The 13,531-nt window shown below is 50.8% G+C and overlaps 1 protein-coding gene across 1 annotated transcript; it reads right to left on the bottom strand.

Annotated features, from left to right (window-relative positions):
• Positions 1-1,263, bottom strand: LOC145449938 (uncharacterized protein F54H12.2-like). The gene has a single exon (XM_080328381.1). It carries the CDS (start codon positions 1,261-1,263, stop codon positions 1-3), a length of 1,263 nt encoding a protein of 420 aa, XP_080184507.1.
• Between the last annotated feature and the right edge of the window lie 12,268 nt (positions 1,264-13,531).

Here is a 13,531-nt window from a genome sequence, read left to right as displayed (position 1 = left end):
TCATACGGACACTACTTCGCGCTTCTCTGAGATCTCCAAAAGTTGTTGGTATTCTTTGAGACACAGTAGAGTCGCTCCTTCCGGCAACCCCGCGGTCAGGGTCATGTGAAGCTTCACGGACGCGGTCTTCTCTAGTTGAAAGCAGCCTTGATGCGTACGGTCTGGGGTCAAATCGAACGCAAACAGAGTGTATCCCGCCTTATAATTCTCAGAGTCGATAAAAAGATCTTCCTGAGCATCCCACTTCCCGGTGGATAGGTAGATGCTGAAAAACCCCTCGAGGTTTGTGTTTTTATCAAAATCGAATCTGAAATTGCGCCCGTACAAAAGTTTCCCGTTCACGTTGATAGCCAGATTTCCGACGTGATAGTGACAGAAATTAAAGGGGTTCCGAGTCTTACTCCCGTTATAGGCAGCGGTAGGGACCAGACCAATCACGATTCGTCGAGGCATGACCCCAGAAATCAACGTTTTCTCAATGGAGGTATCACCCGCTCCAAAAGAGTGATTACTCATTTCGAGCTTTATAATAGGGTATTTCGCCGTGTGCGTACGAAGCATCGTTTTGTGTGCCAAACTGACGGAGTCTGAAACTTGAATTTGCTTGACGTGCAATTCCACTTTTTTCAGTATGATTTTAGAGTCGGAAGACCCGAGGAGACAGAAATCGTCATCGTTACGGATTAATCGCAACGACAGATCCACGTTATCCAGTAAATATCTGTCCTGGTCGAATAAACCGAGCGGTATCTTGCCGATGACCTCGAGCGTTGCACTGTCAGCGGTCAGGGCTTTTCGTGCCGTGAAGCCGGCGTTGTCTGCCGTGAAAGTATCCTGCTGTTTCATCGTATCTGGGATCCAGCCGATACATTTCAGATAGGTTTCGCCGGCCGCGCGAGAGCTATTTAGTAGATGGAAAATGAAGCTTTTGTAGGCGTGATTGTTGTCCGATGTGGTGATCAGCTTCGAGCCCAGATACAGATCGATCTGCTTGAATAAGGCGTCGAATATATCCGACACGACAGCGACGTTGTCTCCCCCGATCGTGGTGCAATCTTTTTTGGTGACTTGCAGTTGTATTTTCATAAACGAGCTGGACAAATCCAAGTAATGATCGCTACCTTTCACGTTAATCTCAATGACATCGCCCAATTTATCCGGTGTGGCGATCAACGTGCTAGTGTCGGCGACCGCCGTTTGCGTCGGGGGTACCGTGAAAATATCTAATCCGCTGTTGAGGCACTCGGCCAAATTTTCGTGCATCAATTTAGCCATCAAATATATCTCTCCGTCTACGTTTCTTGTTTGACGTAGTACCTCCCCGCGCGCCCTTTTTAAGCTTTTTCGTGGCTTTTCGTTTACGACCCCCGATCGCGGTATCGAGAAGCTGTAGACCTCCTTCTTTACTCCGTGATATAGCGGATTGCTTGAACGAGCGCCCGGCCACCAAATCTTTCGCGATATTTGACCCGGTACGGAGGATTTGTTTCCCCAGTATCTTGGATCCTTTTGACACTAGAGGTAAGACCGCCCGGCCTATGGTTCGAAAAATCGACGCGAGTCCGCTACCGCTTTGCCTGGACCCCCGGTAAAACCCGTAATTCCCAGCTCCGGTCTGATAGTGGTGCAATACGGCTTCTCGGTCACAACAATAGTGCACTTTCATAACGACACCCTGAGATGTATCGTGAGGTCCAAACCCGAGATGTCCAATAATTCACCATACTCGTCCCTTATATAGATGTAGAAATACTGGAAACGGTCGAGTCTGACTTTGGCGTAGTATCGATTTTGAAATATATGGTTTTGTCGCTCCCCCTCGTGTAGCGCAACGACTCTTAGCAACGGGACCAAAGCGTCACCCACCGGCGTCGACTCGATGTCATTACAGTAGATAAAGGCGTAGAGGCTTTCGCGCGACTCACGAACAAATTTTATCTCCATAAGAGCAATCTCAAGACCTTTACAATCCATTCCGTGGGGTAGGGTAAATACGGGCCCGTCACCGGTCAGTGTTTGGAACGTCATCTCGTAAGTGGAGGGTCAATTCAATGTCACCACATTTAAGTTCTTTTCCAAGAGAATCTCTTACGCTGATGCGTACGCTACGGAAGCTCTTGGCATCGGCGGGTAGGTAAAACGGTTTCCTGAATGATACGTGCTGTCGTTTCATTTCCGGTACCGCAACGGGGATGATTCGTAGCAGTCTGGACATATAATCACCTACCGGGAGATGGCGCACGCAATCGCAATATATAAATAAATACTGAGATTTTACTATCGATGGGATATACCACACATCGAATTCGATGTGCTCAACCTCGCGTAATAAGATCGGAACCTCCCCCTCCTCCGCGATGATGTCGTCAATATCGTATCTCTGATGCTCGTGTATGAGACGGTAGTTACCGAAATTCGCGTAAGGTCCGAGCGTAGATGTGAGCAGAGAAGAATTCGGTGGGAATCCCTCGCATACCAATCGATTCTGACTGGGCGTAAAGTACCAGTGATAGCCGTTCACGAGTTCCTCGCTAATTCTTTGCAATAATTGATCGATATTATCGAAATCTCCGGTGGGTAACTCATATACTTCGGTGACGTCTTTGACAATCGTATTCCAGAAGCTCATGGCCGGGGTGGGTTCTTTGATTACAATTCTTTCTTGAAAATTGTGGTCGAAGCTAATTTCTCGGAGAGCGATCTGTTTACCCTCCGATTCGATTTCAACCGGTAATTCAACCGTGAAATCGGGTCCGCTTCCGAATATCGTGATATAGCTCATAACGCTTTGACGGCTCCTCGACGGATCAGTAAAGTCACTGTAACGGGGGCTGTTTTAAACGCGACAGGGTTATTGTTCTTGTCACGAAGATATACTCGTATATTTCGAATATTACTCTTGGCCAGGGGAAAAAAGTAAGGTTTATCATATACACAGTGCTGTATTTTTCCTTCTTGCGCGGTGACCGGAACGCTTCGAAGGAGAGGTACTAGCTCGCTGCCGAATACACGAGGTCTGATCAGATCGGTGTATATATAAATGGTGTCTACATCTTTCACGATGGTTTTCGGTCTGATTAAGAACTCGATTGGTTTCTGTTTCTTCAACACATGATGTTCCACCGTAAAATAACGCGGAAACGTGTCTTCGATGCTAGTGAGACGCGGACCCGCCCCACTGATTTTTTTGACCCGTATCAAGGGCTCGTCGGCCTGTGGAAATCGACTCTTGAGATACCTAAAGCTCAACCCGAACACGCCACCGATATATTGCTTGATTGTAATTTCTTTCTCGTATCGCAAGCGAAACTGCTCCAACAGATCCGGGACACTGCGATACTTGCCGGACGGTATGTAATACACGTGACGATGCCCGCTGTCAGAAAATTCGATACCCGCCCGCTTGTGGTCTACCGTGAACGTGGGCTGGAAGCTTACTGGAAACATGATCTCAGCAAGCGATGCCTCATATCTTTCTGTATCATATTTTAACTCGGAGAATAGTTGGGTTACAAAATCGTTCGCGGTGTTACCCTTAAAAACGCTCATTGAAGAATTACTCGGTAAAACCAGAAGAGTCATCCTCGTCGGCGGTTTGGAGAGACAGTACCCTAGTTAGCGAGGATAGATCCGTCTGGGTTTCGGTGAATAAGTTATACACAGTTACCCCCACGATAAAAAACAGTATCGCGAGCTGTAGAACCACCAAAGGTATCCGTAACGTACCCCGCTGCGATAAATCCATGATTACCACGATCGAGTTGCCGTCTCTGTTTTATACAAAACTGTCAACGTAAGAGTCCATCGATTTTGGGTAACCCTCCCAACGCACTAGATATCTCCTCTTGCGTCCCCTACCGATCACTTTCTGTATCGATTCGACGCGATAGACATCGTCTTTTTTATCGATGGCTTGTAATTCACTTTCGTAGAACGTTCCACTAATTACGTCCCGGTTATAATCTCGGATGGTGTACGTAGCGGGGCTTCCCCATTTCCGTGTGTGTACGTAAAATATCTCGCGAGTCCAAGACCCCGCTGTCCCTTTCGCAAACGTGGCACGTCGGGTGGTAATTCTCACTGGTTGATCGACGGGTAGCTTGGGTGACACCGGCGGTCCGGTTCCGTTGTATAGTCTATCGAACACCAGAGACGCGTTGCTATTGGTAACCTCTGACGGTCGCATTAAAATCGCGGTGTGATACGTTTGGTTATAGCTCTCTGCGATATCTCCCAGCACGTCGATGTAGCGATGTGTGCGGTTCTTGACAAAGTAGCGATTCAATATATTGCGGGTCGTACGAATTACCCGCTCTACGACGCTAGCCTTAGTATCGCTGTTGGTAAAAAAGTGCTTGACGTGGTTGTCTCTAAAAAACCTCTGTATAACCGACCCCGTGAATTCTTTCCCGGCATCGGTGTGAACGACGTGTGGCCTCTTATGAGCGAATACCTGGTTGAAGCCCTCGATCATATCTATCGGACGCTTTCGCTTCGTGGCGTGTAAAAACATATATTTCGAAAAACAACAAATTGACACCAACACATAACGATAGCCATCATTGCTACTAGAAATATTAGACAAGTCCATGAGGTCACTCTGGATCTGAATAAATGGCCCGCCGACGATCGTCTTCTGTCGTTGAAATTTGCCGGTATAAGGATAGAACAGGGTGTAGCTATCCTCTTGTTTCAAATCCTTCTTGTTGGGGTGCAAGTATTTACCGCGATAGCTCGCCGGGGCTTTGATATCAAAATATTTATCCTTACTCGTCATCGTCGTAGGCCGTCCACGACCCGTAGAGCTGGGGCGGCTTCCTGTTAGCTCGACGGCTACGTTTGATGATCTCTTGCAGTGGCGGTGATCTTTTGGCTATCTTGCTTGTGGTGGGGGTACTTGGAGACGACGGGGCTTTCGGTGTTACTTTCGAGGTGACCCGACCCGGCTTCACTTCGTGCAGTAATTCACGGAGAGTGGCTATCTGATCGTTCGTGAACCCGTTGGAGGTGTCGGTCATCTTCATCTGAAGAGGCTTGTCGATCTGACCCCGTTGACTTTTATACTTTGAGATGGCAGAGTTATAGAAGAACAATTTCTTGTCGGCCGAAACGTCCATAGTCAAAATCGCGCTGATCGATCGCTCCAACTCGGAGTTCAAATCAGTCGCGTTAGAGGGAGCTAGAGGGTTAGGCGATATGATCACTTTTTTGAAATTCATTTTTTGCCAAAAACAGATTTCAGCAACGATGCCGCCAATGGCAGGATTGATAAGATACCGCTAATAAAACCCCCTCGTTGGGTGTTGGCGTGTAATACACGTCTCTTGGTCTTCAAGCTCAACTTTTTACTTGTCAGCTTTCGAATTTTGTCTTTATGCGGGTGTAAATTTTGTATATGGCGTTTTGACAGTCGCAGATTGCCGTTCAAAACATTCACACAGACTTCACAAAATGCCTTCACCAAACCGGAAGAGCTCCCCAATAATATATCCTTCCTTACCGCGGGCGACGCCTTGGACAGAAATTTTAAAGTCTCGCCGTGCTTCTTAATATAACAGTGACGTTTCGGCAGCGATTTGGTCCGAGCCATTATGAATATAGTGTCAAAGTGTCGGCACTTTCGCTATTTATAGTGGCGTGTACAACACGAGTTCATCCCCAGGAAACACCCCTGTTTTAACACGACTAGAATCGGGTGTGGCTTGCGTCAAATCTATGAAAAGGTACCCGTGAGCGTTCTTTGTCGCATCGGCATACGCGTCAACTAGAAATTTTGAGTTACCGGGGTACATTAGCTTGCCAAGAACTCGAATCTGAGATCGATCTCTAGGATTACGCATGATAATCAAATACTGGGTACTGAGACTGAGGTCCCTCGATCTTTTGGACTGGAAATATAAATTTTGGACCGCGAATATTGTGGTCACCGAGCCGTGATTCGCGTAGACTGTAAAAAAGGGGGTCACCCTGTCCGAAAATTCCATTTTATCGTCAATAATCGCGGGACTCACGGGACGGTCGCAAGGACCCGCAGTTCCCGAATCGTAACCGGAGTCGGACGAACTCTCGCGACAACCTCGCCTCGACCATCGACCGCGAGCAGGTCGTGGCCCGCCCCGGGAAGCCCATTCGACGGAGCGTCTCGCGCACAACGACGCCGCCAGGGCGAAATGCCCCGCCGACGCCGAAGCGCGCCGCCGCTGCCGACACAAAGCGACCCCGAGCTGACGACAGTACCTTATCGTTTATACTCAAGACGGTCCCGCCTGGATTTGAACTCTCTTCGCCATTTCGGTTCTGACCGCCGCCGAACGCCGCGGAGCCGCGCCCGAGAAGCCGATAGTCGCTCCGGCCGAGCGTACCGCGCGCGGAGGCGCGATAGCGACGGCCGGGTCGACAAACGACGAGGGCCCGTACCCCACGCCTTGACGACGGCGCTCGTGCACCGTAGAACGACGGGCCTCGCGACCCGACGCCCAATCATTCAGGATTGTCTTAACCGTGGGCGGCCCGCGAATGCCGCCACACGCACGATTCGCGGTTGGAGAGTATCCACCGTCCAGAGTCGTCTCACAGTCACTCGCAACGTATTCCGACAACGCGCGGGATTCCGGCCCACGCACCGACCTTCGCTCTTGATTAATGAAAACGCTCTCGGCGAGCGTTCCCGCAACAGTTCGTACCGCCGCCGGTCGACGAATTTCACTTCTGGCGGCGGGGCACGTGTATAAGGCACTTACCATGCCTCAGGTAGACACTTGATGATATATATCGCGCACTGCGAGGTCCGCCCCTGGGCCGGGGGTCGGACGTCGGGACCAAGGTGCCGCCGCTCTTCGGCACCGGCGCCGCCGCTCTCGGCGCCCGTCGCTTTCGCTCTCTCTCGATCGACGCACCGTTCTCGGGTCGCCCACCGTCTCGTGGGACGCGGACGCCCGCCGTTCACCGCTTAATAGAATCTTCGCCGCACGGAACCGAATACGAGACGGACGCGAGGCCTGCCGCCGGGGCTCGGGCGCTGCTCTGCCGCGACGCGATGCACGGATAAGCGCCCGGAGCCGCCGCGGCGGACCGAGGACGTCGTGTTTGTATAGCGGGCCGTCCCGCTCTTTCGTTCCCGGAGGCAAGGGCCGCGAGGCCCAGCGGTTCACGAGGCATTTGTTTGACCAAGGTTTCTCGACGGCCGATTCTCTCCTCGGCGACGCCGCGACGCTACGTAGGAAGGGTCTGGGCCGCGAGGCCCGAAGTACAACGCGTCGCGTCCGCGCTGCATTTATTGAGTCCGCTCTCCGGTATGCCCCATGGCTGTATGACAGGTGTAGGGTCACTATCATCCATATCCCGCCGTCTACGGCATACCGGGCAAGCTCGCTCTATGCAGCGCTTGGCGACACGCAACGTTTAAACCCGCGACTCGAGGTGCTCCGACCCGTGATTAGTGCTTGCTTCGCACCCCCATATGCTTTCGCTCCAACCGGTGACGACGGATCAGTTCCGCCGCGCCGGCAGCATCCTCTCGCCGGCAGATTCAACGTTTCGCGCCCGGCCTCCCGTCAGGCGTCGGGCGCGCGCCCCTTCCTATATTAGTTTTTTTCGGAAACCCTGGTGACTTTTTTCTACTTAGTCGTTTTTCAGGGTAGCACCCGGGCCGGGGGGCCGGAAAATTTTCGCCGGCCAGGAAAATTTTTTTTCCCGAAAAATTATTTTTTTTTTCCGGAAAAATAAAAAATAATTAAAAAAAAAACTTTTCGAAAAAGCCTCCCACGGGACCCCTCACACGAAGTTTGGGGCCGATCCGACCAAGTATAGGCGTTTCGCCTATGTTAAGGTATGGGCCCTGTGTTAAGGTATGGGCGAGGTCCGAAAAACGACCAAGTCCGAAATCTTCCTCGGAAAAAGTCGATCTTTTTCGCCGGCCAAAAGCCCGCCTAGAGACCCCGCACACGAAGTTTGGAACCGATCCGAGCAAGTCCGGCCGACCTACCGTAGGGCCCCATGTTAAAGTATCGGCGAGGTGCGAAATACGACAGAGTCCGAAAAAAAAAATTTTCACCTGAAAACCACACGGGCGCGTTCCCCGCACTGTTTGAAGACGCCCCGCAAAGGAATTATCCCGATCCGACAAACGGCTCGGCCTCCAGAGCCGGTCAAAGGTCCGATTTTGGCGCGCTTCAACCGGAGATATCTCGGCTCCGGCAAGTCCGATTTCGATAATTTTTTTTCTCCTGATTCGTCTCGCTGCGCCGCTTCCAACGAGGGGTCCCGCGTGGGTCTGGCCCGAACAGGAGCCGAGCTATTCGCAAAAAACTCGTATCTCGGCTCCTGTGCGTCCTAGAGCTACGCGGATAGTCGAAATGGACTCCTGATGCCAAAGCGAGGGTGAAAATTTTTCTTTCTCGTACGGCCTCCCAGCGCCCGGAAAACGGTGTATTCGCGATCTACGGGCTCCCACGAGTCCGCCGATGTGCGGGAAATCGGAATCGGAGAAAAAAAATTTCGACAATACTCGGATTTTTTCTAAGTCCGAACCCCCGGGAAAAACGACCAAGTCCAAAATTTTCCTCGGCAAAAGTTGATTTTTTTTGCCGGCCAAAAGTCATCCACGAGACCCCTCACACGAAGTTTGGAACCGATCCGAGCAAGTTCGGCCGACCTAAAGTAGGCCCCCATGTTAAAGTATGGGCGAGGTCGAAAAACGACTAAGTCCAAAATTTTCCTCGGCAAAAGTTGATTTTTTTTGCCGGCCAAAAGTCATCCACGAGACCCCTCACACGAAGTTTGGAACCGATCCGAGCAAGTTCGGCCGACCTAAAGTAGGCCCCCATGTTAAAGTATGGGCGAGGTCGAAAAACGACTAAGTCCAAAATTTTCCTCGGCAAAAGTTGATTTTTTTTGCCGGCAAAAAGTCATCCACGAGACCCCTCACACGAAGTTTGGAACCGATCCGAGCAAGTATAGGCGGTCCGCCCGTGTTATGGTATGGGCCCTATGTTAAGGTATGGGCGAAGTGCGAGAAACGACCAAGTCCGAAATCCCCATATTGTACGTGTGGGAGACCAGTAAGAGAGGTTGCCGCGTCTTGTAAGCCCTGCACCCGACCACCGCAGCGATATTCAGGCCCTGAATCAGTGTGACTGCTCCGCAATCGCCGGTCAAAAACCCGAAAAAATTGAAAAAAATCGCGAAAAACCGTGTTTGGGCGGGTACTGCTACTGGCGCCAATCATGATACGTCTAAGGCCCCTTCACGACGTCGAGAGCGCGACGCACTTACACTCCGTACGAAATTCATGAGCGGCTCCACCAGCTCACGATGGCGGAGAATTATCATGAGACCTCGTACACGTTTTAACGCAAAATGAAGGCGCCAATAAAGTCCCTAACCCATGACAAGTCGCCACGAGTCTCATGACAAGTCGCCACGAGTCTCATGACAAGTCGCCACGAGTCTCATGACAAGTCGCCACGAGTCTCATGACAAGTCGCCACGAGTCTCATGACAAGTCGCCACGAGTCTCATGTCAAGTCGCCACAAGTCATGGCAAGACAAGTCAAGTCAAGTCAAGTCACTACAAGTCAAGTCACCACAAGTCAAGTCACCACAAGTCAAGTCACCACAAGTCAAGTCACCACAAGTCAAGTCACCACAAGTCAAGTAAAGTCACCACAAGTCACCACAAGTCAAGTAAAGTCACCACAAGTCACCACAAGTCCAGTCAAGTCAAGTCAAGTCAAGTCAAGTCAAGTCAAGTCAAGTCAAGTCAAGTCAAGTCAAGTCAAGTCAAGTCTCATGACAAGTCAAGTCAAGTCAAGTAAAGTCAAGTCAAGTCAAGTCTCATGACAAGTCGCCACGAGTCTCATGACAAGTCGCCACGAGTCTCATGACAAGTCGCCACGAGTCTCATGACAAGTCGCCACGAGTCTCATGACAAGTCGCCACGAGTCTCATGACAAGTCGCCACGAGTCTCATGACAAGTCGCCACGAGTCTCATGACAAGTCGCCACGAGTCTCATGACAAGTCGCCACGAGTCTCATGACAAGTCGCCACGAGTCTCATGACAAGTCGCCACGAGTCTCATGACAAGTCGCCACGAGTCTCATGACAAGTCGCCACGAGTCTCATGACAAGTCGCCACGAGTCTCATGACAAGTCGCCACGAGTCTCATGACAAGTCGCCACGAGTCTCATGACAAGTCGCCACGAGTCTCATGACAAGTCGCCCCAAGTCATGACAAGACAAGTCAAGTCAAGTCAAGTCACTACAAGTCAAGTCACCACAAGTCAAGTCACCACAAGTCAAGTCACCACAAGTCAAGTAAAGTCAGCACAAGTCACCACAAGTCCAGTCAAGTCAAGTCAAGTCAAGTCAAGTCAAGTCAAGTCAAGTCAAGTCAAGTCAAGTCAAGTCAAGTCAAGTCAAGTCAAGTCAAGTCAAGTCAAGTCAAGTCAAGTCAAGTCAAGTCAAGTCAAGTCAAGTCAAGTCTCATGACAAGTCGCCACGAGTCTCATGACAAGTCGCCACGAGTCTCATGACAAGTCGCCACGAGTCTCATGACAAGTCGCCACGAGTCTCATGACAAGTCGCCACGAGTCTCATGACAAGTCGCCACGAGTCTCATGACAAGTCGCCACGAGTCTCATGACAAGTCGCCACGAGTCTCATGACAAGTCGCCACGAGTCTCATGACAAGTCGCCACGAGTCTCATGACAAGTCGCCACGAGTCTCATGACAAGTCGCCACGAGTCTCATGACAAGTCGCCACGAGTCTCATGACAAGTCGCCACGAGTCTCATGACAAGTCGCCACGAGTCTCATGACAAGTCGCCACGAGTCTCATGACAAGTCGCCACGAGTCTCATGACAAGTCGCCACGAGTCTCATGACAAGTCGCCACGAGTCTCATGACAAGTCGCCACGAGTCTCATGACAAGTCGCCACGAGTCTCATGACAAGTCGCCACGAGTCTCATGACAAGTCGCCACGAGTCTCATGACAAGTCGCCACGAGTCTCATGACAAGTCGCCACGAGTCTCATGACAAGTCGCCACGAGTCTCATGACAAGTCGCCACGAGTCTCATGACAAGTCGCCACGAGTCTCATGACAAGTCGCCACGAGTCTCATGACAAGTCGCCACGAGTCTCATGGCAAGTCGCCACGAGTCTCATGACAAGTCGCCACGAGTCTCATGACAAGTCGCCACGAGTCTCATGACAAGTCGCCACAAGTCATGACAAGACAAGTCAAGTCAAGTCAAGTCACTACAAGTCAAGTCACCACAAGTCAAGTCACCACAAGTCAAGTCACCACAAGTCAAGTAAAGTCAGCACAAGTCACCACAAGTCCAGTCAAGTCAAGTCAAGTCAAGTCAAGTCAAGTCAAGTCAAGTCAAGTCAAGTCAAGTCAAGTCAAGTCAAGTCAAGTCTCATGACAAGTCGCCACGAGTCTCATGACAAGTCGCCACGAGTCTCATGACAAGTCGCCACGAGTCTCATGACAAGTCGCCACGAGTCTCATGACAAGTCGCCACGAGTCTCATGACAAGTCGCCACGAGTCTCATGACAAGTCGCCACGAGTCTCATGACAAGTCGCCACGAGTCTCATGACAAGTCGCCACGAGTCTCATGACAAGTCGCCACGAGTCTCATGACAAGTCGCCACGAGTCTCATGACAAGTCGCCACGCGTCTCATGACAAGTCGCCACGAGTCTCATGACAAGTCGCCACGAGTCTCATGACAAGTCGCCACGAGTCTCATGACAAGTCGCCACGAGTCTCATGACAAGTCGCCACGAGTCTCATGACAAGTCGCCACGAGTCTCATGACAAGTCGCCACGAGTCTCATGACAAGTCGCCACGAGTCTCATGACAAGTCGCCACGAGTCTCATGACAAGTCGCCAAGAGTCTCATGACAAGTCGCCACGAGTCTCATGACAAGTCGCCACGAGTCTCATGACAAGTCGCCACGAGTCTCATGACAAGTCGCCACGAGTCTCATGACAAGTCGCCACGAGTCTCATGACAAGTCGCCACGAGTCTCATGACAAGTCGCCACGAGTCTCATGACAAGTCGCCACGAGTCTCATGACAAGTCGCCACGAGTCTCATGACAAGTCGCCACAAGTCATGACAAGACAAGTCAAGTCAAGTCAAGTCACTACAAGTCAAGTCACCACAAGTCAAGTCACCACAAGTCAAGTCACCACAAGTCAAGTAAAGTCAGCACAAGTCACCACAAGTCCAGTCAAGTCAAGTCAAGTCAAGTCAAGTCAAGTCAAGTCAAGTCAAGTCAAGTCAAGTCAAGTCAAGTCAAGTCAAGTCAAGTCAAGTCAAGTCAAGTCAAGTCAAGTCAAGTCTCATGACAAGTCGCCACGAGTCTCATGACAAGTCGCCACGAGTCTCATGACAAGTCGCCACGAGTCTCATGACAAGTCGCCACGAGTCTCATGACAAGTCGCCACGAGTCTCATGACAAGTCGCCACGAGTCTCATGACAAGTCGCCACGAGTCTCATGACAAGTCGCCACGAGTCTCATGACAAGTCGCCACGAGTCTCATGACAAGTCGCCACGAGTCTCATGACAAGTCGCCACGAGTCTCATGACAAGTCGCCACGAGTCTCATGACAAGTCGCCACGAGTCTCATGACAAGTCGCCACGAGTCTCATGACAAGTCGCCACGTGTCTCATGACAAGTCGCCACGAGTCTCATAACAAGTCGCCACGAGTCTCATGACAAGTCGCCACGAGTCTCATGACAAGTCGCCACGAGTCTCACGACAAGTCGCCACAAGTCAAGTCACCACAAGTCAAGTCACCACAAGTCAAGTCACCACAAGTCAAGCCACGAGTCTCATGACAAGTCGCCACAAGTCAAGTCACCACAAGTCAAGTCACCACATGTCAAGTCACCACAAGTCAAGTAAAGTCACCACAAGTCACCACAAGTCCAGTCAAGTCAAGTCAAGTCCAGTCAAGTCAAGTCAAGTCAAGTCAAGTCAAGTCTCATGACAAGTCAAGTCAAGTCAAGTCAAGTCAAGTCAAGTCAAGTCTCATGACAAGTCGCCACGAGTCTCATGACAAGTCGCCACGAGTCTCATGACAAGTCGCCACGAGTCTCATGACAAGTCGCCACGAGTCTCATGACAAGTCGCCACGAGTCTCATGACAAGTCGCCACGAGTCTCATGACAAGTCGCCACGAGTCTCATGACAAGTCGCCACAAGTCATGACAAGACAAGTCAAGTCAAGTCAAGTCACTACAAGTCAAGTCACCACAAGTCAAGTCACCGCAAGTCAAGTCACCACAAGTCAAGTAAAGTCACCACAAGTCACCACAAGTCCAGTCAAGTCAAGTCAAGTCAAGTCAAGTCAAGTCAAGTCAAGTCAAGTCAAGTCAAGTCAAGTCAAGTCAAGTCAAGTCTCATGACAAGTCGCCACGAGTCTCATGACAAGTCGCCACGAGTCTCATGACAAGTCGCCACGAGTCTCATGACAAGTCGCCACGAGTCTCATGACAAGTCGC

Source organism: Botryllus schlosseri, chromosome 11 (assembly GCF_051294905.1).
Source record: "Botryllus schlosseri isolate E-star chromosome 11, Bs_hap1, whole genome shotgun sequence".
NCBI lineage: Eukaryota > Metazoa > Chordata > Ascidiacea > Stolidobranchia > Styelidae > Botryllus > Botryllus schlosseri.
This window is presented reverse-complemented; position numbering and strand designations above follow the sequence as displayed.

Coding starts and splice junctions, on each gene's coding strand:
- LOC145449938 (XM_080328381.1), bottom strand. CDS start 1,263: ATGCACGAAAATTTGGCCGAGTGCCTCAACAGCGGATTAGATATTTTC.